General features: G+C 31.0%; 1 protein-coding gene across 9 annotated transcripts in view; it reads right to left on the bottom strand.

Annotated features, from left to right (window-relative positions):
• Nucleotides 1-26,543, bottom strand: part of LOC126746567 (multiple C2 and transmembrane domain-containing protein) — a 248,048-nt gene that overhangs the window by 153,225 nt on the left and 68,280 nt on the right. For 8 of the 9 annotated variants that reach the window (XM_050454923.1, XM_050454906.1, XM_050454914.1 and 5 more), the window contains exon 3: nt 14,168-14,321. In XM_050454923.1, coding sequence (XP_050310880.1) covers nt 14,168-14,321 — 154 coding nt within the window. Of the gene's footprint in view, nt 1-13,654; nt 13,781-14,167; nt 14,322-26,543 lie in introns of those variants that run through there. The other variant, XM_050454949.1, reaches the window with a different exon arrangement.

The following is a 26,543-nucleotide window of genomic DNA, read 5'->3' as shown; positions in this document are numbered from 1 at the left end:
TGTACATTTTTAAACAATACCAAACTTTCACAAATATTGTGTGAAAATGCAAACATTTTAGTATTCGAAATTGAATTTTGTATTCAAGAACAACCCTATATATTTATTTATCGATATGATTTTAAAATTACTTTTTACAGAATATACAAACCATACTTTTTAGAATCAGAAACAAAATAATATGTAATTGTTTTTTTAATTGACTTTCATTTATAAAAAATTTTAATAATAAGGCAAAGACCAAAATAACGATAGATTCTCTACTGACCAAAAGATGAAATGTTTTTTTATTTTTCTTACAATAATTTATGACATGATTATATGGTAAATTCGAGGGTGACCACTGAAATCTTGAAAAGCAAAATTATTAATACTTTTCTCTTTTTTCACAGAGAAAAAATTTTATATATCTCAAACAACAAGGCACCAACGATCTCATGAACTGAAAAACCATTTACAACACATAAGTAACAGATCCGATTAAATACAGTGCAAGGCTTAACAAAAAAAGGTTTGCCACTAAGTAATCCGTATAAAAGCTTTGTAAAGAAGTTATTTCTTATAAAGTGCAACGGAAATAGATTGAGCAACTAATAGTTATCAATGATCAAATTACTATGGAGCCTGTAAGCCTACTAATAAGTAGATGCTAGGCAAACTTGCGCTAAATAGATTCAACCATTTCAATATGACACTGATAAACTGGATTTCGTATGATGCAGCTAACAAAACAGCAGTTCACATGAAAAGTCTAGAGTCAAATGCTGGAGTTTTGTATTACAAAAAACCTACTTCTCTAAAGTAAATCAGCAATATCGATAATATCCCGTATAAATATAAATTCACAGTCGAAGTTTATTCTAAAATCTTAAAATAAACTTCAACTAAGTCTGTGAAATATAGGGTTATTAATGGAATAATTATCTGTTTTCGGCTTATCAAACTTTCAGGAATCTCAGAAAGATCTGAAGAAATAATCAATCCGCAATACTATTTATAATAATATCATAATATAGTTAGTCATTAGCAAATGCCGGTCTTGATATTTAAGAGAGGTAAATAAGTCATGAATAAATAATGGCAGATCCAGGCTGAAACCTTGTAATATTAATTGCAACCTTGTATCTTCAATAAAATATTTCGATTTAAAACCCTCGTACTCGGCAAACCTGGCATTTATTAAACAAATATATGAAATTTATAACTCATTATCTACGGGTTTTTGTGACATTGTGGGACTTACTGAAACGTGGTTAAAAGACGACATCTCAAGTTCTGAACTGTTTCCAACTTATTATGACGTCTATCGCGCCGACCGTAACTTCGAGTCTCATAGTGTCGCAAGGGGCGGGGGTGTACTCTTGGCCATCAAAGGGGAACTCAGGGCTGTGCCTATTGACTTTTCCCATATAAATCAACATTTTGCATTAATAGATATTGTAGGGTGTAGACTAAATATTAACTCTCATTTTCGTATTGGTGTAATTATAATTTATCTTATGCCGTCTTTATCCTATGATTATCTGGAAAATTTTATTGAGGCACTATGCCTGCATGATGCAGTTTTAAACCAGAAGTTGATTGTCTTGGGTGATTTTAACGTACCTCTCTTTGGTATTAGTGAACTTGATAATAAATGTGCACTTATTAATTATTTTCTAAATATTTTAGATCTAAAGCAATTAAACAATGTCAAAAATATTATTGACCGAACCCTGGATTTGGTAATTTCGAATGTTGACTGTACGGTCATAGAATCAGACATGCCGATTTCGAGGGTTGATCAATATCACCCCCCGCTACTCGTCTATGTTAATAACTTAAAAATCGAAAAATCACCATCATTTGAACTATGCAGAAATGCACCCAAGACGTTCAATTTTCGAAGGGCCAATTTTCCTTTGTTATACGATTCAATATTGCATGCAAATTGGGAACAATTGTTTAAGTGTTTGGGTGTCAACGAAGCCTGTGACCATTTATATAACTCTCTTAACGTTATGTTTCAGAACACTGTACCTTTGAGGAAGGATCGAAGGCGTCGGTATCCTCCCTGGTTTACCTCAGAGATCATACAGTTAATTAAAAGTAAAGAATCAGCCCACAAGAATTATAAAAGATATAATACAATATACCATTATGATAAATTTAAAAACATACGAACTACTCTCAAAACAGTAAAAACAAACGCATATAATAACTATTTACGTAATATAGAAACGAATATTTGCAGGGATAGTTCTGAGTTTTGGAGGTACATTCAAATGAGGAAGGGCGATTCTAGAATACCGGGTATTATAAGGGATGGTGCCGATGAGTTTTCGAATCCACAATCGATAGTTGATGCTTTCGCCAATTTTTTTCAGAGTGTTTACATTGAGTCTGACGCTAACAACTTTACTTCATCTACACTAAAACATTGTCAAAGTGATGTAACTTTAAATTATTTAAATGAGTCTGATATTATTGAAGCCTCCAAAAAACTTAAAAACAAGTCAACTTGCGGTACAGACTTTATTCCGAGCTTCATAGTGAAAGACTGTATTGCGGCATTGGCGAAACCATTGACTTACATTTTTAACCTCTGCATACGCACAGGTATATTTCCTTCTTGCTGGAAGATAGCGCGAGTCATACCAATCTTTAAAAAGGGCGATAAGTCGGAGCTTCGAAATTATAGACCTTTATCTATTTTATGCAATTTTTCCAAGCTCTTTGAAATTTGTATTCATAAACAACTGTACAATCAAGTTAAATCTTTCATCTCTATCAATCAGCACGGGTTTGTGGAGCAGAGATCATGTGTCACAAACCTGAGCTGTCTTTCTGAATATGTGTGTCAGGCGCTTAATGCTAGAGGTCAGGTAGATGTCCTTTACATGGACTTTCAGAAGGCGTTTGATCAGGTAGATCTCAGAATTTTATTAAAAAAACTGGATTATCTGGGCTGTTCCACAGGTCTGTTAAGTTTTCTTTCCTCGTATCTCAATGGGCGTAGGCAGTTTGTCGAGATCGACGGCTTTCGTTCTTCTCAATATATAGTGAAATCTGGAGTTCCCCAGGGAGCAAATTTGGGTCCTTTGTTGTTTATATTGTTTATTAACGATCTCGCATCAATCATCTCTTGTTATAAATTGCTTTTTGCCGACGATCTGAAAATTTACACTAAAATTAACTGTTTAGCCGACTGCCATCTTCAAGACATCTTCAAGAAATATTAAATAGTATTAATAGCTGGTGTCAGAATAACAGACTTTTTCTTAATGTATCAAAATGTTTTCTTGTTTCCTATTGTAGAAATAAAACTTCTATACAATATGATTACCATATACAGAATCTTCCTTTAACAAGATGATGAAGATAACTTTCTTATATAAGCTAGTAAACAACAAAATAGACTGCATTTCACTCTTAAATCAGTTTCGGTACATTGTCCCAAGGATAAACTCCAGAAATTCTCGCACTTTTTATTGCAACAGAGCATTAAATAATATTTTCAAGAGAGCTCCGATTTTTTACATATGTAATTTGTTTAATACGCTTTGTAACTACAACATAGATCTATTTGTTGATACGCTATCTTCTGTGCTGAGGCTACTCAATCAATAACCTAGTATTACAACCTGTAAGTACCTGTCTAATGCTGTTTGTTATTTAGAAGTGTGGCATAAAGGTTTGTTGAGTTCTTTTTTTTATTTTTCTTTTCTTTTTGTTTATTCTTTAAATTAGTTTTAACTGTTTTACTTTACTACTTTGTTTTTTTGCATTTAATTTTTATTCTGTTATTATTGTTTTGATTTGTATTTTTTTTTCTGCATTTCCTGTAAGTGGGTGACCGTTGGAAATAAAGACTTATTTATTTATTTATTTATTTATTTATTTAAATATAAATGAAACAAACCTACTAATCCAACCGAGAGGCCATACTGACTTCATTTTTACATAATATATAATTGCCTATCCGATCAAAGGCTTTTTGACTATGAACCTGCTGTAAACCAAGATTTTCGGACCCACATATACATATAAAAACTTTTTGACTTATAATTGGTGCATCCCCTCTGACATTATAATATGCCATTAAACAACACTCCGAATATTTAAAAATTAATTTATTCAGTCTTAGAACATTGAAAAGCTAGAATTAGCATTGCCGTGAAACTGTGGGTAGTTTATTATTTTTCAACTAAAAACTAAAAAAAATACACAGAATACATGTCAAAAATATCGAATGTAAATACAAAGCCGTTTGACAAGCTGATATTTCGTAAGATGACCTCAGCTTTTGCTTGCGGTGTTGGTATTCCAAATTTTTTAGAAGCGATTTATCATATGTGTTAATATAAAACTGAAAATTTCCTCTTTTGAAAATATGTGTAAGTTTGACAACAGAGAATCGGTGAATATGTTTGTAACAAAACATACAAGCAACAAACATACAACCAACAAACTTGTCCAGAGCACATGTTAAACTCATACAAGGTTGTTGTTTTTGTTGTTTCCTAATTCTAGTCTTTCAATGTTCTAAGTATTCAGTTCTGTTGTGCAGGGTATCAATTTAAAAACGTTCATCTAAGAAAAAATCTAAGGGTATAAAGTTACAAGATTGCGGCGAATTGATATTGCCATTATGTGAAATAATCTGACCTGGAAATTTAAGGCGCAGTAATGATGGTATTTCTCCTGTGCTGTATAATATATGACAGCGTCTTCATATTAGAAATATTCGAGATCTATAATTTCTAACTACTCCTAGAGAAACTCTGCTATTATATTCCGATGGGAAGAAACATTAACATTAATAGAATTTTCTAAACATCCCTCGAATCAAAAATGAACCATTTACGCGTCCACATCAAAAGACATTATTTGGGGATGCATTTTCTTTTCAACAATATGTCTTATTTTTTTGAATCTGAATATGCCAGTGAATATGCTTAGTCCCTTTATTTATAATTTTTTTATCTGTTTTTTTTATTAATTTGGATTTTTGAGTAAAAAATGCAACAAGTATGTTTTCCATTTTTATTAAAATAAACTCCTGTCTTAACAAGAATCAATCGACTGTAACAATTTTCCGTGCTTTCTATAAAGCTTTTGATTGTGTCAATTTTATTATCTTAAAACCCCTTATTATCTTAAAATCTTTTTGTTATGTTAAAACCCTGTATATTTAACCATAAAATTACTTATCACTTACCTCTAATAATTAATTTGATCATACAAATTATGATTAATTAAAAAAAATATTTTATATCAAGTGAAAACTCTGGCTAAAGTTGTAAATTGCTAAACTGAAGACTTAATCAACAATTTGGCAGATATTATTTAGCAAACTCCTGAAGAAACAGTGTTAAATATTTTTTATATATATCCTAAAGCTATAATTATTACTTATCTCATGAAAACCAAATTTTGTCACCAAATCAGTTTGGCATCACCTCTGACTTAAGCTCAATATAAACATGCTATCTTAGAATAAGTAAATAATGATATAGTAACGATATTGGCTACTCTGCCGACATCTCTGGAGGTGCGTGGAAAGTTAGCGAAACTTCCGGAACTATATCGGGCAAGTATATAAGAAGCTCGCGCCAGCAGGAGACGAGTTCAAATCGGAATATTGGCACGAGTTTTAAATCGACATAAATAGTAGTAAATATACAGGGTGTCCCAAAATTAGTGGACAAAAAAAATTGAAGCTTTTTACGTAAAAAAGTACTTCTTGGTCAATAACTCTACGAGTTACCATTTTCGAGAAAAACGCATTTAAAAATAACGCTGCATAGTATTATTTTTACTACCAATTTTTATGAAAACTTAGTAGCAGGCTTTGGAAAAAATTTACATACTGCATAATGACATTAACATTTGTTGTAATTGATTAGTTGTCATTTTGCATTCAAATTGTTAATATCTTTTTAACTATGGAAGACTTTTCGACCCGTGAACAAGTAGATATTCATTTTATGTATGGGTTTTGCAATGGAAACGCACATGCCGCTGCACGAGAGTATCGGCGGAGGTTTCCTGCAAGAAGGCTTCCACATTGGAAAGTTTTTGTTAGAATTCATAGAAATTTACTGAGGAAGACCAATTGCAAATGATGGTTATGGGGAAGTACTGAATTTAATTGAAGAAAACCCTCAAATATCATTAAGAACCTTAGAAGAGATTACCAATATCCCAAAGTCAAATGTAAGTAAAATTAAATATAATAAATAAATAATTAAGTACCTAATTTGTTATCCAAAAGATTAAATTTAAAGTACTTATAACTGAAAATTGAGATTGGTATAAATAGTGTTGTTATTAATTATTATCGTCGGATCGCATTAAATTCATTTCAAAATACTCTAATTACTATTATTATTATTTACTTTATTTACTTGGATAAGTCTTATCACAAACATCAAACACCCCAAAACAAATCCTTTTGACGACTAACTGGAATGTTTAGTGGCTTACTAAGGTTTAGGCTTATTTCCTATGCAATTTAAAATATTTAAAAATAATTTCAGATTGGAAGAATGACTAAGATGTTAGGATACCATCCTTTCCATTATAAAAGGGTTCAGGAGTTAGAAGAAAAAGATTTTCCAGCTCGAGTAGACTTTTGTCATTGGATTTTAAATCACCCAAATCTTCGTCAAAAAATTTTGTGGTCAGATGAGGCAACTTTTTCTAGGAGTAAGGGCTTTAACAGCCGTAATACTCATTTTTGGAGCATCGAGAATCCGAGAGTAGTTCGACGAACTAACTTTCAGCATAGATTTTCCTTTAACGTATGAGCGGGTTTGATAGGAGATAAATTGATAGGCCCAATTATTTTGCCACACAGGTTAACTGCTCGTCATTATTTAAATTTTCTTCAAAACAATCTCAGAGATTTACTGGACGATGTTCCCATAGAAACTCGGCTGGAAATGATTTTTCAGCACGATGGGGCGCCAGCTCACTACAGCCGACAGGTGAGAAACTTGCTGGACAATAATTTTACAGGCAGATGGATAGGCCGAGGTGGTCCAATAAACTGACCTGCACGATTGCCCGACCTTAATCCTCTGGATTATTATCTTTGGGGTAATATGTGCAATTTTATTTATGCCACCGAAATTGATACTTCAGAAGAGCTTCAGAGGCGAATTCTCGCAGCTGCAAGCCAAATAAGAGAAAACCGATTTGAAATTCTTAGATCGACCCAAAACATTCAAAAAAGATGCAGGTTATGCATTCAGGAAAACGGAAACTTGTTTGAACATTTGCCTCAAATAAATTAGTATTTTTATCTGTTTGCAATTTTATTTGTCAATTTACTTTTGAAGCGTGCTATTGAGTTTTAAAAAAAATTGTTATTAATAATACTATGCAGCGTTTTTCTCGAAAATGGTAATTCCTAGCGTTATTGACCAAGAGGTACTTTTTTACGTAAAAAGCTTTAAATTTTTAAAATTTAAAGAAAAAAAAACAAAAACTTTGCAAACAATTTTTTTTTAAGTATTTTTTTAGGCTCACCCCCTAAATGATACGCACCTGACTAAATAGTGAAAATTATGAAATGACAACTAAATTCAGCATATCCAAATTGGGAGAATACTAACATTTAATTTTTTTATATTTACCCGTTTCGAAAATAAGTGGAAAAAACCATCTTCAGGTGCCCCCTTTAAACGGGAGCTACGCCCCCTTTAAAAGGGGCTCCCTTTTAAAGGGGGGTAGTTGGGGGGCGTTTGCCGATATATGTTTATAGGAAAAAGTGAGGTTATTTTTGACCAAAGAATACAGGGTTCGCGTTTCGTCCACTAATTTTGGGACACACTGTATACAGTGTAAATATGCAGGGTGCCAATTTGAAAACTTTTAATGCAAATATCACTGAAACTAAAAAAGTTTCAGCAATAAGAAAAGCGCAATTTGGAACAAATATTCTACAGGTAGGGGGAATTACAACCACACTACTTTGGATAGAGTGTTAATCACCCCTTAAGCCCAATACACCTCAACCTCAAAATTTTAAATGGCACGCCCCCTTTTGTGATACCTTAAATTATTTTACCGTCAATATCGTCATTTTTCCTAAATTTTATACAGGATCAAAGAAAGTTAAATAAAATGTTTTTATGAATTTGTAAATTTATGTGAAAAACTGTTATTTTATTTAACTAGGTGCTCAAAATGCATTCCATCTATTTTCAAACTTATTTCTCATATTTGAAACACTTCTTTTCAAATAGATTTGGTATTTGGGCTTTTCGAACACATTTTGTAATAATCCGTTTGTAATAACAGTATTTAATAGTAATGTAATAACAGTTTTTAAGTGACTCCAGAGAAAAAAACCAACGGGTGTTAGATCTGGTAATCTCGCCAGACATTTTATTAGACCTCTTCTGCCAATCTACAAGTTTCGCCATTAAGGTTACCATTAATAACTAGATGTCCGATAATAGTATCACTCAATATTCCCCCCCACACATTGATCTTTTCTGGATACTGTGGATACACAGTAAAAACATGTTAAAAAACCATTAGGAAAAAAAGGGTATTCGTCGCTAAAACAAGTATTTTTAGCAACGCGGTGACTCACCCTATAATCAACATATGGTGGATGTAGATTTTTTGAATTGACACCCTGTATAGTAGTCTTAAGTGATCGTGTTTAGTGTGAAAAACGAGACTTATATAATAAACCAGTTGACTATTATTGCATCAAGTATTAATTAATTCACAATATAACAAACGGTAAAAATGTCATATTATTTTGTACCAATATTATTGAATACCTTCTAGATATGCTCTTACAAGAGAAGCCATAAGCGGTTGTAAAATATTCTAACATAATGTATAATATATATATTAAGACATTCTAAAATTTTTAAAATTAGTTGTCTAATATTTTTGATATTTAGATGATATTATTAGTCAACCAAGTTCAATAAAAATTGTCGTACCATATGAAAAAGTTTTGGGCCCTATATTTTTTTAGGTTTATATAAATCCCGTAAACCTCTTAGTTAAGATCTAGTGAAAGATAATCTTAACTAGAAGTATCTAGTTAAGATTATCTCATAGGCCGATGATACAGCCTTAATCCTTAGTGGAAACATTGGCAAAATACCAAAGCAAAACTTCAGAAGGGTCTAAGAATAATAAAAAAAAATCCTAATATCTTTCGAACATTTCATCATCAACTTTCGCCCTTACTAATGCAAATCAAATAAACATCAGTACAGAAAGCTTAAAATATCCGTTAGAACATATAAATACTTTTCAAATAATTGCAACTATACCAAGATAAAAATTAAAAGTATATATAATACTATTATATGCTTAAAAAAAATATTAAGATCCTTATACAAAAGTTTCACATACTAAGGAAATTTTTTGCAAAAAATAAACAATTATATTGATTTACAAGGCTTTATTATAACATATTATTCACATATTGGGATAATTTTAAGAGGAGGGGAATTTAGCGTTGTTCATTTTATCACTTAAACATAAATTCCATTACTTTTTAATTTCTGTTGCAAACTAATATTCACTAATTTTTCTTTTATTTGAGTCAGCGATCTCCGCTATAGAGATTGCATCACATATAGTAATAAATGTTAGTGTTTAATCATGGTTAGGTAAATGCAAGCGCAGCTCAGTATCGATTTTAATAATCATAACTTTAAATAATTTTCGTAAATTGGAGCGCCAGGGAAGGAATTTTTATTTGGCGCAGAAAAGTTTCGCTTCATATTTTTATGCATATAAGAGATTGGTCTAACTATAACGAATGTTTTCCAACAAATTCTTAATGATAATCCTTAGACTAGATGACAATAACTCCACAAAAACTTTTCAGGGGGAATTTCTATGCAAAAACAAAAGAATATTTTTTAATATTTTTGAGTTTTAAAAGTAAAATGTTTCACAAAATAACCAACCTTTTGATCAATGTCTTTTATGTTATTGAAAATGTTATTTTTGGATAAATAAGCTTCTATATTTCTGAGTATGCATGACATCTTCGCAACTGTGCAAAGTTTGTAACACTAAAGCATAAAAATTCCCTCTTTCAAAGGTCATTTAGTTACTATGCAACTAAATATTCCAGTGACTTTGGCGCATGTTTTTCTGTCAATAGCTTTAAAGGGCATTTAGAACAACTATTAAAATTGGTATATGTAGTGCTTACTTATTTATAAAAATTATTTTATAAAAGCATTTTTATCAAATTATTTTTTTCTCGTCATATTATATATAAAACTTTTAGCTACTTTTTTAATTTGTATTTTGCAAACTTGATTCTGTGATGGCAGTCTTATCATAGCTTACATAAAAACATAAAGTAAACTTTATTGCAAGACAAATCTTAAATATATATTTTTTAATATCTAAAAGCATTACTTATACGGCGTACATATCTGTGAGCCAATTGGGTTTAGACCTCTAAAAAATAAGATGTATAATTAATTATTACATTTTATGCTTATACCTAAATCATTTTCATAAAATATTTTGATTTTGGACAGGATACTTGAAATTTTTTAAGGAGCTATTTATCCAATAGACAACAGAAGGTATGCTTTAATGATATTGCATTAACAGCTGTAACTCGCTTATCCCTCTTTTGCTTTCTATATATACTTCGGATTTTTTCAGTCATCTTAAGAGCATTTTTGACATTGTAGCTTTTAAAAACGTCGACTGCTTCAAAAGATCCCACCCGAGCCAACTTTCAACTTCCTGTAATCCAAATTGTCCGCAACCGTCTTTCAGATCCTGTGCATAAGACAAACTCTTTTTTTTTATAATTTTTTTCCGAAATTAGAAGAGTATGAAGACTCATCCATCAATGCACGCGCTAATGATCATCCAAATGCCCAGTTAGTTAAATTCTGTATTAACGATGGTCTTAAGTAAGTTTTAAAGTGAATTATGTGATGTAATTATGATAAGTTTTGACACTAAATCATAATAAAAATAATTTATAATATTTGGAAGATCTTCAACAGCCCTATCCAATTCTCTTAACCTCGTTATTAATCCAGTGATCCCAGAACAGGCTCGCAGATTCTTGAAAAAACTTTGGGTGTCTATTTTGATAAGGATCTAAGATTTATGAAACATAGATTTTTAATTGCCCTGGTTTAATAGAATTATAGATACTTTATATTGATAAAAGGCACTGTTCAAAATAAATTAGTACTGTGTCACTGTTTACTGTCTCACTTTTTGTTTTGTAATTTTGTTTGTAATTATAGTCTGCTCTATTATGAGAGGATTGAGTTTGCTTAAGATTGGGCCATGGCTTATGTAAACTGAATCATGTTTCCGAATGCTATACTGACTTTGGATAGCTAAAGCTTTAAGAAAGATTTTATATACATCTAATTATCCTTGTTTTTAACATATTTACAATGAACAACTAATATGAATGATATCCTCGCAACTATGCAAAGTTTGTAATACTAAAGCATAAAAATTCCCTCTTTCAAAGGTCATTTAGTTACTATACAACTAAATATTCCAGTGAGTTCGGCGCGTGTTTTTCTGTCAATAGCTTTAAAGGGTATTTAGAACAACTATTAAGATTGGTATACATATGTAGTGCTTACTTATTTATAACTTTTACTTAAACTAACGCATTTTTTAAAAATTATTTTTTTCTCGTCATTTTATATATAAAACTTTTAGCTACTTTTTTTTTATTTGTATTGTCTAATCTTGGTTCTGTAATGGAAGTCTTATTATAGTTTACATTAAAAAAAAGTAAACCTTATTGCAAGACAAATCTTAAATATAATTTAATATCTAAAAGCATTACTTATACGGCGAAAGGTTTTGGAACTCTGGAATATTTTGAAAGTTCCAAGTATAGCTAATACCCCATGAACCTTAGAACACCAATTTTGTATGGTCTGCCCAAAATACATAAGAATGGTTACCCAGTTAGACCTGTTGTTTCTTTTGAGGATTCGCTTTGTTATAAATTATCTGCGTGGCTCAATAATGTCTTAAAGAGGATTAGGTACTGATTTTTCTAATGTATATTATATCAAAAACTCGATAGATTTTGCCAAATATTTAAACAATGTTGTAATCCTAGGAAACGCCATTTTACTTTTCTTGGATATTAAGAATTTTTCCCCAAGCATATCCTCACAGAAGTGTATTACCACTATTGAAATACTCCTTAATTCCACAAAACTTCTCAAACTAGTCATAGATAATTTAATTTCCCTGCTTTATTGAGTTCCAAAGCAGAATTTCTTTAATTTTAAATGACCGGATGCTCAAACAGAAAACACGTCTTGCTATGGGTTCTTGGCTATCACCTTTTCTTACCGAAGTTTTTATGAATGCCTTGGAGAAACAGATTATGTCCAATTGCTTCGCTTCACATATAAAAGTCTACAAAAGGTACGTGGGCGATGTTTTTGTTCTATGGGTGGGCAGCGATGAGGTTCTTACCGATTTCTTAACCTTTATCAATTCTATCCATCATAATATAAGATTTAGTTTGGAATGGAAATTAGATAAAAAACAATCTTTTTCAGATCTGCTTCTTTAAAGAAACTTCAGCAATATCTCTTTCGAGATTTACAGAATCATGTTACCATCATGCACTGACAACGTTATTTAATTTAATTCTAATTCTCGCCATCAACATAAGTTTGCTGCTTTTAACTTTCTATTTTATCGCCTTTTTAAATCTGCTTTTTAAAGGAATATAATTATTATAACCATAGCTTTAAATAATGTTGAAACCAAAGCTTTAAAATTTTCCTTTAAACGAATTGTACAAGATTTACTATAAATTTTATAACCGGTGCAATCATACTATGTTATTTATCCTCCGAAAAATGACACTAAACAAAATTTTAAACATTTTAGTTGTTTAAACTATTTTGGCGGCATCTCCCAACACCTAGCCAAATATTTAAACCTTTTGTTACTATAGCTTTAAATTTATAATTAACTTAATGAAGACTGTAGATAAGCCACACCCTCTCTCTAGATCTGGTGTATATAGTCTACAATGTGCAAATTGTTCTACTGTTTATGTTGGACATTCAGGAAGAAAAACGTCAACTAGGGTACAAGAGCACTTTAATCTTGTAAATAAATTTAGGGATATAAGCGTTACAGAAACCAAGTCTGCTTTTATTACCCATCTTTTGTTAACAGGAGACAATTTTTCGGTTCCTGAAAATATGTAAATTATCCACCAGTGCCACAAATGTAAAAAGGTGGACCTCCTTGAAAAGCTGGAAATCACTAGTGCCAAAAAGAGCCTCATGCAAACATGCGTAAATAATGATTTGTAGGTCCTTGTACTTAAGTTATTGATTTGTGTTTCTTTCTGCATTATCTGTTTCTGTCTTGATTTCTGTATGATATATTATTATTGACTTAGGCCATTTTTGGCTATCCACATACTCTAGATATCAGAAAAATTATGCTCGTATTATTATTATTATTATTATTATTATTATTATTATTATTATTATTATTATTATTATTATTATTATTATTATTATTATTATTATTATTAATATTAACTATTGATATTTGCAACACGTTCCTGGATTTTCTCACAACTTGTATACATTGGAAATTAGGAATATACCTATTCCTGATTACTAAAAACTCTACTTACTAGATACTAGGTATGATGTGACATCATTGCCAATCCCTTATAATTAATAGACCGAAGTACAAAACTTATAGGCACAAGTATATATAATTTTTTTTAACTGAAGAATATAGTAATAATATGTTTATACTGTAATAATTACTATAAAGAAATATTGTTAACATATTTCATTAAAATATCATTACTACGTCTATTTATATTTTTTGTGATAAGATAATTTTTGATTTTGTTTTGAAGTCTCGGATATAATTAATTTAATTATGAATTTTATTTTCGACCACATTACATGTGATGAAACTTTGTGTATTAAAACCTAAAATACCCTATATAGACAATAAGCTAAAAAACTAAATTGAAAACTGCAAAATGATGCTAAAAAGCAAACTAAAATCATATAGCAACTAAGTACCTAAGTAAGAACTCGCCTTTTTTTCCGTAAATCCTGCGCTTTAAGCTCGCTGCAATACGTTAAGAAATAAAATCGAAAAAATGTTTAACATAAAGAAACAGACTTACCGGTTCTAGTATAATTCGTCCTATGCCTAATGGGACTGGCTGTACTGGGAGTGCTGTGTTCACTGGACAAATCAGCCGCGTAATCGGAAGACTCTTGCCTACCGGGGGATTTATGTCGCTTGTCGCCGCGTTTACTACTGTGTCCCAAACGAGTCTGGAACAAGAAATACCTTTATGTCTGTTATCCAGAAATTCCAGATAACGACTGCCGTGTTATCCCACGTGTATCTCTATGAGTAGTGCGCGAGCTTATTGCGCGCTTCTAAATTATTAATGGTTGATCATTTTACGGTAAAAAAGGGCAAACCACGATTTGTTAGAAGTGTGGAATGTCAATAGTAATTCAAATTTCAGTTTCATAATATGTGATTTATTTTAATTTATAAGCTTTAAAGTAAATATATCATTTAAAGATCGTAAGTTTTCTTCTTCAATAATTATTTGTTTAGCATTTGAATCCCAACTTAGGGATGGTTATTATGTCGGGGTTTCGACATAGTTGAGGTAATGTACTTAAAAAAAATAATTTTTAACTTACCCTTACCCTTTAAAGTAATTTTTTTAATAGTATTCATTTATCGCTTCTTAAAGAATATGACCTACTTCTTTGTGTTGGTTAGTTTCTTTTATAAATTTACGACCAGAGATTTTTATCACCTCTATACAAATTTAGAGCGTTTATAAAATTTAATAACCTACACATAATTGTGAAATTAATAAAAACTTAATTTTTTACTATATTATTCTACAATTCCAACCTCTTTAGCTTTTATTCTTTTATTCAGTAAATTACTTCGGGAATTATAATCTGGTTTGATCGAAACAAATAAAAATAAGAAAGACTACATTGACCCTAAAGACTAAGTCGTGTAGTTCTCATTCCATAGTACTCTATTCTGTCAGCTATATTATTGTTATTTATGGGAGAAAGGTCGGTAAAATATGGTAGGCGCTTAAATCGGGTAACACCATTTTTGTCAGAACTAAGCATCGTCATCTAACGAATAGGACATGATATACTATACTAAATGGCTCTCCGAAATCCGTACGGGAAATTCGACCTACAGTCTACAACACAAATAAGAAGCTTATATGGATTATACCAGCATCCTATGTCATCTATGTTGCTTGGAAAAATTGACAAACATTACGTTGTTGACAATGACTGATGGAACATTATTTGAAATATCATTTGAGTTTGTTATTCAATATATTCCGTAAGTATGGGTTGGGTTTGTTTTAAGGATGCTTTTTTAAATTAATTAATTTTTTGTCCTAAAAAATACCAGGAGTAATGTTTTAATCGATTTGCACTAATTCCAGGTTTCCGTTATCTTTTTATATTGTCAATTTTTAGTATTTAAAAAAATAAAATTCAGTTGGTTTTAATCAAGACGTTTTGCCTATAAAGTATTTAATTTTTAACTTTGTCATTGTAATTACATATTATAAAATCACTGACCCTTAATTTTCTTTTCACAGCCAAAAAAATTTTTAAAAGAATAAAATTTTCCTGTAAACAGTTGATTTGACCAACTGATAAACAGTAACAAAAGATTTTTTCAATTTACTTCAGACCCCATTACGAGAAAAACATGGAGTGAGATATCCAATATAAATTTTATTTATATATAAAAAACTATTGAATTTGATCTGATCACTCACTCTTCAACAAATTTTAATAACACTGATACTTCTGATTTAACACTACAATACATATTTAGTTAAGCATTTGTTTTGTCAGTATTTTTCGCATGAATCATTTTGCGAATTTATTTAGAGGATTCGCACTGCCTATTTTTTAAATTTTAGTTCATGATCGTATCATAACACTTCCTATGAGACGAGACAGAGATTTAGAGTCTAAGAGGGCTGAGCACCCAGATTGGAAAAGATTGAATGTTTTTGTTATAATTTATAATTTTATTCTTATTTTCTACAGGCATTTGTCTTTCAATTAAATATTTTTCCCATATTATAGTTCCAAGCTGTGTTTTTAATATTATGAGAGACCAAGAGACAATATTTACTATGTAAGTAATATGTGCTATACTATAACTTGTTCTCATTTTCAAAGTATTTATTGTGTATGGCAGATAAATCAGACAAAAGTAGAGAAATTTTTAAATTCTTTTATATTGGAAAAACCTTAAAGAAGTTAACTTAATTTTTCCCTAATAATATTATCGCTCTTAACAACGGCGTTTTTTTCATCACAATCAACATTCCCTTTATGAGTTGTTTATTTACAGTATAAATCCAAATATTTTAGGCTGGACATAAATAGAGAAATTCACATAAAAATTAACCAAATTTAGTATTTATTTTGCTCTACGTGAGATCTTCGTACAAAAATAGTTAATGCACACAAGAGTGGCGTACGACAAGTGGACATAAGCAAAATGCTTGTTTAAATAAATCTATTGCAAGTAAGACTAATTCTAATTTTAAAATACGAAATTCGTTAAAGACCATTAAAAAAAGTGGCTACGAAAAACAACCAAAAAAATTTAATGATCAAACAAAAGCTGCCCAGTCTAAACTCAACAAATCGGAAAATAAAGTTTTAAGTGGATTAGAAGAACCGCTAAAAAGGCGCTAATCAGCAGGTAGAAGCAGAAGGCCCGACTAAACTTTGCGAAAACATATTTGCATTGGACAACCAACGACTGAGGAAAAGTTCTTTTTATTGATGAAAGTAAATCTAATTTATGTGAATCATGTAATATCGTGGGTACATTGCCCAGAAGGCAAAAGATTTGATCCAAAGTATACAAAGCCTACTGTAGAGCATAGTGGTGGATCCTGCAGATTATGGGGTTGCTTTTCTGGGTACGGTATAGGACCATTACATGTTATTGAGGGTATTATGGATCTATTTGTGTATTTAGATATTCTAAAAAATGTAACTTTACCATTTGCTGTTGCATAATTCAAGAATGATTTTTTTCGAAAAAGATTGGAGTTATTGACTTTTCTCAAGTTCCGATCTTAACCCTATTAAAAACCTCTGGCAGAAACTAGACCGGCGTATAAGACAACATCAGATCAGCAATAAAAATGATCTCATAAAAGTTTTGCAAGAAGCCTGGAATTCTATTGGAGAAGAACTATTTTGAAACTCTTGGAATCCATGACAAACCGATGTCGCGAGGCTATTGCCATTAAGGGATACTCTACCCACTATTAATTTGATTAGCTTAGAAATTATGTTTAAATATTTAGTAAAAAAATGTTGTTTCTCTACTTTTGTCTCTAGAGTATTTTGTTCATTTAAATAAAATCATTGGTTTTCGTTATATAGTTTATAACTTTCCCGAAATAAAACCCTTAAAAATATTGCTGATTTTCAATATGTATAGAACTGCATAACTCTCGGCATATTCAAATAAAACCTAACTTTTAAGTTTCTTCATATTTGTCCGAAAGTATATTTTGTTTTTTTTTCGATAATACTTTGTTATAGAATTTTTAATTAGTTTTTAAAATCTGTTTAATTTTTCTTTAGAAAACAGAAAGAAGTATATATTAAACACAGACAATCATGCATTCAACACAGTAATCATCTTTTCAGCAGTGAAATTTACATTTTTTATATAAAGCATTTTATTATAAATCCTAATATTGAAATTAAATATAGTTAACGTATGTATTTTTTTACTCTTTATGTCTGGCATGCTTCTTTTAAATGATTTTTAGTAATATAGAATATTATTAACTTGTGTAGCTTTAGTGCATAGATGTTAGTACTTGGTTTTAAGTATAATCCGAAAACATTAACTTAATGATATGCTAGTTGAATTATATACTTAATAAAATGGCCTTTTTCTCGGGTCATAATGTTCATGGCCAGAATTTGCATAGCAGAAATCTGAATTTATTGGACTTTTATTTGCATGTTTTGTATTTCATTTATAAATATTTTTTGTATTGTATTTTTGTAAATAAAAACATTTATTATTAATATATGACTATCCTCTATTGAATCTATGTGCGTGTTAGTAAAATAGAGATAATAGTAACCTAATGTTAATGTCTTTAGATGTATGATAATTCAGTGCTAAGAAAATACTTTTAAACATTTTTAGATTAACTCTAATTTGCATATTATAATAAATTATTATACATTATGTATATAATGTTAAATAATTATTTCTCAGAAAAATTGCATGTAATAAAGAAAAACATTTTTCATTTGAATTTGAAATTAGTGATATGTAGTACACGATTATTAAATATTGCAAGTACATCAACTCAATTAGTCATGTAAATTAAAGCTGGAGTTTTATTTTATACACCTTGGATAAAGCGATTAAATACCAAAATAAGTGAAATTTGATTTTCGTGCCTTAGTTTGGCCACGTCTTTCTACCATTTTGATTGGTCCAATTAGGCACGTGAAATCGTCAAATTAGTTACAACAGTTTCCGTTGCCAAGCGAAAGGACGCTAAAAGATTTGTCACAAGAATTTCAGTTATATGCAACTACCATTTCTCTAGATTTTTTGTGAACCTTTCTATAATATGTTTTTATATTTCTTTTACGAGAAAGACTTGGAAAAAGGATTCTGAAAGTAAACAACATAACCTAGAATCTTACAGTTTGGGCCAAATTGGTTAGTTGGGTTGGGGTAATAGGGTAAAACGAAATTGAACTTTTTGGACCCCAATTTGCCCTACTTTAGCTTTTATCATTCTCTAATAAAAAAATACCTCTTTATTATTTAAAGATGGTATTTGAGTACTTCCGAAATTATAGAAGTAGAAGTTAATACTGTAGTGAATGGTAAGTTGGGTATTTATAAGTAGCAAGAAGTCTAAGGGAGAGCGCCCACCAAAGTGGCGTAACAAGTGACAAGTAGCAAGTAGCGCGCGTCTAGTATGTTACTTTAAATGTAGCGTAGCTCACAGGCGCCTACTAGAGTAACAAAAGTCAGAAGCAAGGGAAATGGCAGGAATTGGCAGTTGGCACTTGTATTTTGTTACTTGTGGTTAATAATGTCATCCTCAGATGAAATTGTCTTAGCTGTAGTAAATTTAATTAATATTAATAAAAATCGGTCTAAACGTTTGGATACATCCATATTGCAAACACAGGCAATAAAAATACGGCGGATTTAATGTATTCAAAGAATTACATAAATATCCCGAAAAATGTCAGTCTTTCTATAGAATGAAAGAAGAAACTTTTTAATTACTATTTACAAAAGTACGACCTGCGATTTCGAAAAAGGATATAAACTACAGATGAGCAGTCCCTCCTGAAGAATGCCTTTTAATTACATTCAGGTAAGTTATTATGAATTGATTAAATAAAAGCACCTTATAATTAAAAAAAATATATTATTATAACACGTTTAAGAAATCAAAAAAGTGTGATGCAATAATTAGGGAAAACGTAGATGTTGTGATAAGTAATTCAAACTGGTCTCAGGAATAGCTCGGTTCAAATTCATTAGGCCTTCTGGAGTCTGTTCATTATCCGTCGGCAATGTGTATTCATTTGTTTAATTTTGTGCATTATCGGGCGGAGCTTTAAATCCATTTGTTCCGGCTGTATTTTGTACCTTGTTGGGCGATGATATGGATTCAGTTGTTTTGTTCAAACTATTTCCGGCACTTGTTAACATTTGAATTTTATAAAGCCGTTTTTGATAATCATTCATTTTCTTCATGTCTGGCAACAGACTCAATAAAAATAAAACATCGGGATCTTCATCCCTCTGTCGATTACTAGAAGTGCTCTGGTTAGATGCTTTTTTGCTCTCAAAATATTCAAATGCCGATTTGTTTACATCGTCAAGTATTCCCCGGGATTTATTTAGACCCATACGACTTTTTTTTAATACTTTGGCGAATGTTGACGTACTTGTCACTTCACTAGCAACAGCAGAAAAATCAGGAGTATTTGGCGAAAAAACTTCACTTTCTAGCTCTTCTTCGTTCTCAGTATACGGAACCTCATCAGCATTGCCCAATTCACTATCGGAATTTTCAGCATTTGCAACTAGCGATGAAGTAAGTATATTATTTTTCGTTGCGCGAGATTTTGTATATAGTAATAAGAATGTCATATTCTCTGCAAGATAGTATGGCTTTTTCTTTTTTGCAGCAGAAGCTGAAGGTGTATTCATATACTTAAGATGTCGAGTATAAGATCTCCTCAGATTCTTCCAGCGTTCCTTACAATCGTGAATTGAAAGTAAAGAAACATTATTTAGCTCTTCAGAACAAATTGTACCAAAATAATATATGTATATGTAAACGTTTTTTTTTTAATTTCCAGATATTTGGCGACGAACTGCTCTTTTAGGGCTCTCTCCTATTATTTTCTAAGAGGACACACTACAATTCGCCGTATCGTCATTCAAACTTGCAAAGCTATTTGGAAAACATTGCAACCAGAATGCATGCCAATCCCATCAGAAGAACTATGGCTAAAAGCTGCCTGTTACTGGGAATTGTGGAATTTACCTAACTGCGTAGGTAGCGTTGATGGAAAGCACATAAGAATTATATCCCCGGCGAAGTCAGGCTCAGTGTATTTTAATTACAAAGGTTATTTTTCAATCGTGTTATTAGCGGTTGCAGATGCCGACGGACTGTTCCTTTCGGTTGATATTGGCGAATACAGACGAAACAGTAATGGCAGGGCACAAAAAGAAAGCGCATTCAGAAAAGCACTAGCAAATAGTCAGCTTAATCTTCCAGAACCTTCTATGTTGCATGGGAATTATGAAGATATAAAATTTCCTTACTATTTTGCGGCAGATGAAGCTTTCCCTCTAAAAATCATAAAATGAAACCATATCCTCGAAGACAATTATTGACCAATGAAAAACGAATATTCAATTATAGGCTCTCTAGAGGAGGAAAGTCTGTCGAATGCCCCTTTGGTATATTGAGCTCTAAATTTAGAGTACTTGATACGCCCATTTGCTGCGAAGTAGATAAAATTGATAACATAATAATTCAAGCTGCCTGTGTACTACACAATTTTGTATGCATTAATGATGGAGTTTTTTCACCCCCCTCATCGCCTATGCAAAGTGAGAACACGACTATGGTAACTGCACTTCGAGGACTACACCAGAGACCTACTAATACCGCTCTTGAATTGAGAAACAAACTTTGGGATTTTTTCATGAGTCCGCATGGGGCCTTGCCTTGGCAAATAGATTATGTATTTAGTTTAGTTTTTATCCCAAAAACCAAAAAATAAAACAAATTTATCATAAAATATACAATATTTTTAATAACCATGTAAAATAATTTGTGGACGTATAGCCTTTTGAAATAATAAAAATTCACTTACCAGATTCGTTTAATTCTTTGCTGATTTTTTTTCATGTTTTGTCTTGCAAATTCCTGTTGGAATAGTCATTAGAATTATAATCATAGATCAGAGGATGTTTTTCAACAATTAAAACAAATTGAACATTAAATTCCGCATTGTCTTTCATTTTTTATACGTAGGTTATACAAGTACACACCACAAAATACAACTACAGGCCTTCTGACGTGGCAAGAAAATAGAACGCGTTCTATTTTCTCGCCATACTATCTTGCAGAACATATGACATTCTTATTGCCATATACAAAATCTCGCCCAACGAAAAGTAATATAGTTACTTCATCGCCAGTTGCAAATGCTGAAAATTCCGACAGTGAATTGGGCAATGCTGATGAGGTTCCGTATACTGAGGACGAAGAAGAGCTAGAAAGTGAAGTGTTTTCACCAAATACTCCTGATTCTTCCGCTGTTGCTAGTGAAGTGACACGTACGTCAACATTTGCCAGTATTAAAAAAAATCGTATGGGTCTAAATAAATCCCGGGCAACACTTGACGATGTAAACAAATGGGCATTTGAATATTTTGGGAGCAAAAAAGCATCTAACCGGAGCACTTCTAGTAATCGACAAAGGGATGAAGATCCCGATGTTTTATTTTTATTGAGTCTATTGCCAGACATGAAGAAAATGAATGGTTATCAAACACGGCTTTATAAAATACAAACGTTAACAAGTGTTGGAAATATTTTAAATAAAACAACTGAATCCATATCATCGTCCAACAAGGTACAAAATACAGCCGGAACAAATGGATTTAAAGCTCCGCCCGATAATGTACAAAATTAAACAAATGAATACACATTGCCGACGGCCAATCAACAGACTCCAGAAGGCCTAATGGATTTGAACCGAGCTACTCCTGAGACCAGTTTGAATTATTTATCACAATATGTACATTTTCCCCAATTTATTGCCTCACATACTTTTTTGATTTCTTAAACGTGTTATAATAATATATTTTTTTTAATTATAAGATGCTTTTATTTAATCAATTCATAATAACTTACCTTAATGTAATTAAAAGGCGTTCTTTAGGAGGGACTTCTGTAGTTTGTTGAGGACGTCTGTAGTTTGTATCCTTTTTCGAAATCGCAAGTCGTACTTTTGTAAATAGTAATTGAAAAGTTTATTCTTTCATTCTATAAAAAGACTGAAATTTCTCGGGATATTTATGTAATTCTTTGAATACATTAAATCCGCTATATGACTGCCTGTGTTTCCAATATGGATGTATCCAATGCCTACGTTTAGACTGATTTTTATTAATATTAATTAAATTTACTACAGCTAAGACACTTTCATCTGAGGATGACATTATTAACCACAAGCAACAAAATACAAGTACCAACTACCAATTCCTGCCATTTCCCTTGCTTCTGACTTTTGTCACTCTAGTGGGCGCCTGTGAGCCACGCTACATTTAAAGTAACATGCTAGACGTGCGCTACTTGTTACTTGTCACGCCACTTTGGTGGGCGCTCTTCCTAAGTATTCTCCATGCCACATTAGAGCGAGACGTACGTAAAAAACTTGGTTAATTGCAATACATACCATCCAAAAAACTTTATTGTTACCATCCAAAAAAATTCTTTACCTTTTTTCATGCCTGTTCTTTATAAAGTGTGCAATATCTGTCACCATTTATTATTTGTTTTTATTAGGTCAGGTGTTTTTAACAATAAATGGAAGTATACTATTCTTTAATAAATGCAATATCGCTAATTGGCTTGGAACATAATTTTAAAAAAATGTGTTAATCTTTATATGGGGTTTATTACTTGAATTTTCTGAGAATTTTGTAAATGTTATGAATTTTAATAAAATCACATCTGAAAACTCATTTCCGAGCGCGCCAATTGTCACGTTGTTCATAATGTGAGATGCTGTTGTCGCTGCGGCCTAGCTGATTCTATTTACATAAGAAGCGATAAGTGCGATGTGATTCAAGTCAAGTAAATTAAATTTAATTTACATAAAATAAAAATACGCTTTTATATTTGTTTTTTAATTACAATATTTTTTTAATAGTATCGTAAACACTATAAATATATAACGTTTGAAGTAGAGCAGTTACATTTAACGTTTCCATCTTATGATCATCTTCATTTATAATGATAAAAACCCGATGACTTTTATCTCTGATTTTGGGTTTAGGGTAAAAAGTGCACGTGAATGTAAACTTGGAGCTTTCACGGCATACACTACTGTAACTTAAACCTTATGCATTGTAAGACAAATCGACGATCTGCAAAATATTTTTTTGCGCTATTTTTACAATTTACAAACTAAGAATATAATTTTTTATAATAACTATAAAGAAAATTAACAACCGATGATCATTATAAAAATTGATTTTGAGAGAAAATGTGATGCTGCTTTTATATATTCCAATAGTAGTATATTACTAAGCATAAATTATTAAGTAAGTCGTCGAAATCAAATGTCAACAATAGCCTGAAACAGCTGAAACACAGCGAAAACAGTCCCCGAAAAGCGTTGAAAAAATATTTTTTGAAATTTAAATATCTTGCAAATTATAAAGCTATTTATTTAATACAAAAAATTTTTGATGAGTTTTCTTTTTACTCATATATTATTAGGCTTTCAACTATTCAAAAATAAAAATAATTTTTAGCAATTTTTATTCTTTTTAGAAATTTAATAATAGAACTTTGGAAAGAATTGGAACTTTGGACTGCGTTGGAAAAAATCACCATGGCCTATCTATATAATTAAGCTTCCAAAATATTGTTATCGATTTATAGGCTGAGTTTATAAGTGTAATAGCCACCATGATAAATATGCCCTACGAGCTATGCAAAATTCATAAAAAGTGTTAAATATGTCTTTCCAATCTATAACAAGTTCCAGAGACTCGCTCACATCAGAGTCCTCTAAATATCATTCAACCGATAGAGGGAAGGGAGATTATTTATTTCAAACTCTGCTCACTTTGTGAATCTACTTTGACTAATCAATAACAGCAGCAATGACAGATCTATGAGTATTGATGTAGAGAGTCTATAAGCCTACAACGTACATACAGGAAAATCTCTAAGCATAAGAAGTTTAGCACGGACACGGCTTTCTCAGTTTATACTGCGTTTCCACTGGAAAATAATGGAGCATGTAAAAGTTTAAAAGAAGGATATCATTTAAAGTTCTTTAAGTGAATGATAGGTTTAAATTTATGGGATAAAGCCGAAAATTATCTAAACTACTCCTTGTGTCACCTTAATAACCCACAATTAAATCCATAATAGATATAATATATAACGGATATTCTTATAAAGAAGGCTAATAAAAACATAAAATATTAATCTATTCAAATATTAATCCAAGCGTTCTATCTATTGTCTTTACTATAAGTCCAACCAACCTGCATCCAAAGTGGGTATCAATAGTAGATATAGTAGTTAGAAGGTTCAATCAGAGACTCAACTATATTTATTAACTAATGGAAAGTTATTATTCAGATTACGAAAAACAAAAAATGAAAGTTAATGAGAGTTAGAAAATTAACAAGATTGAATTATATTAGAAATAAAAGCCTAAAAAAAAGAATGAATAAGACTAATCTATATAGAAAAAAATAAGAAGAAAATAAGAAATAGAATAAATTAGGAAAACTTAAGTTAAAGAACATGAGGATAAACGATGAAATGTCGAACAAAAGAATAAAAATACGCACTTCAGAGATTAAGTATCAAGAGAACAGTAATAGATGAAATATGTGGAAGAGGAGAGAAGAAACTATAGGTGCAGTAATCCATAATAAATAGGTCTGCCGCTGACATTTAGTCATTTTATAAAAATCCTAGATTTGACTAGATGTGATTTGATTTAGAAATGGTATGTGATTTTAGTTAGCAATAACTTAAACAGACAACAGAAATAGATAGTAGAAAAATAGTCTTAAATATTCAATTTAATTTAAGATATTCTAAACTATGGAAAAGAGAGCATTTTAAAAAAACGAATTTTGATAGTATATTTACTTCCATTTTCTACAAAATATTTTGCCTCGATTATTACGAAACATCCTTCTAAACCTTACAAATCACATGTGGTTTCACCATGACAGGGCAGCTCCACATTTTAGTGCAATCGTGCACCGGTATGTAGATCAGCAATTTCCGCATCGATAGATTGGCAGAGGAGGTCTCGCTGCCTTACCCGCGCGTTCTCTTGATCTCATTTTTATTGGAGTTATTTGAAAAGTTTGATCTACGAAAAACCTGCTAGCAAGCTATTCCCGGAATATTCTAAAAAGTTCACGCCTCAATGATCCAATGGAGCAATCTTTGCGTTGAAGCAAATGGTCGGCATTTTGAGCAACTATTATAAACAATAATTGATTTGTTAATAAACAGAATAATGATTAAACTGCACTGCAAACAGCGATGCAGTTAATGAGCAAAATAATAGTACCAAAAACTGTTTTTTTGCTTTAGTGCCCAAACGGCTCATTTGCGGACATATGTTTACTGGACAAAAAATATTTGTTTTTAAGTCCCCAACCACGGGATATTTGTGATTCCCTGTATGCATGATGTAAGACTGCTTTGATAATTTAGGCAACTTCGATTTCCCTGGATTCTCTTAATTGTGAGTAATTTTTAATGAGCATATGCAATTAAATTTTTAATAAGGTCAAGCGACAAGGCCTTAAATGTAAGACTTAAATGTAATGAAATAACACTACAGAGAGTTTTGAAATTTATAAAATTAAATGCTTTGAAACATTACTAAAGCTGCTATAAGTAGAAAAAGTTAGCTTACTTACAATATTTGGAACAGTCAAAAGGTCAAATAATAATAATAATAATAATAATAATAATAATAATAATAAAATAAAAGAAGGTATAACATTTACATTCTAGCTGGTGAATCCCTCTGATATGTGGACTATGTATAAGTATATACAGAATATTCAGTCTAATGCTGCAGTTATGGATAAGCTAACACTTCGGATAGTCATTACACATATGATTAACATTACTGTAATTAATTATGGTCTTG

Source organism: Anthonomus grandis, chromosome 2, assembly GCF_022605725.1.
Source record: "Anthonomus grandis grandis chromosome 2, icAntGran1.3, whole genome shotgun sequence".
NCBI classification, from domain to species: domain Eukaryota; kingdom Metazoa; phylum Arthropoda; class Insecta; order Coleoptera; family Curculionidae; genus Anthonomus; species Anthonomus grandis.
The sequence above is the reverse complement of the archived record's forward strand: the minus strand, read 5'-3'. Positions and strand labels throughout refer to the sequence as shown.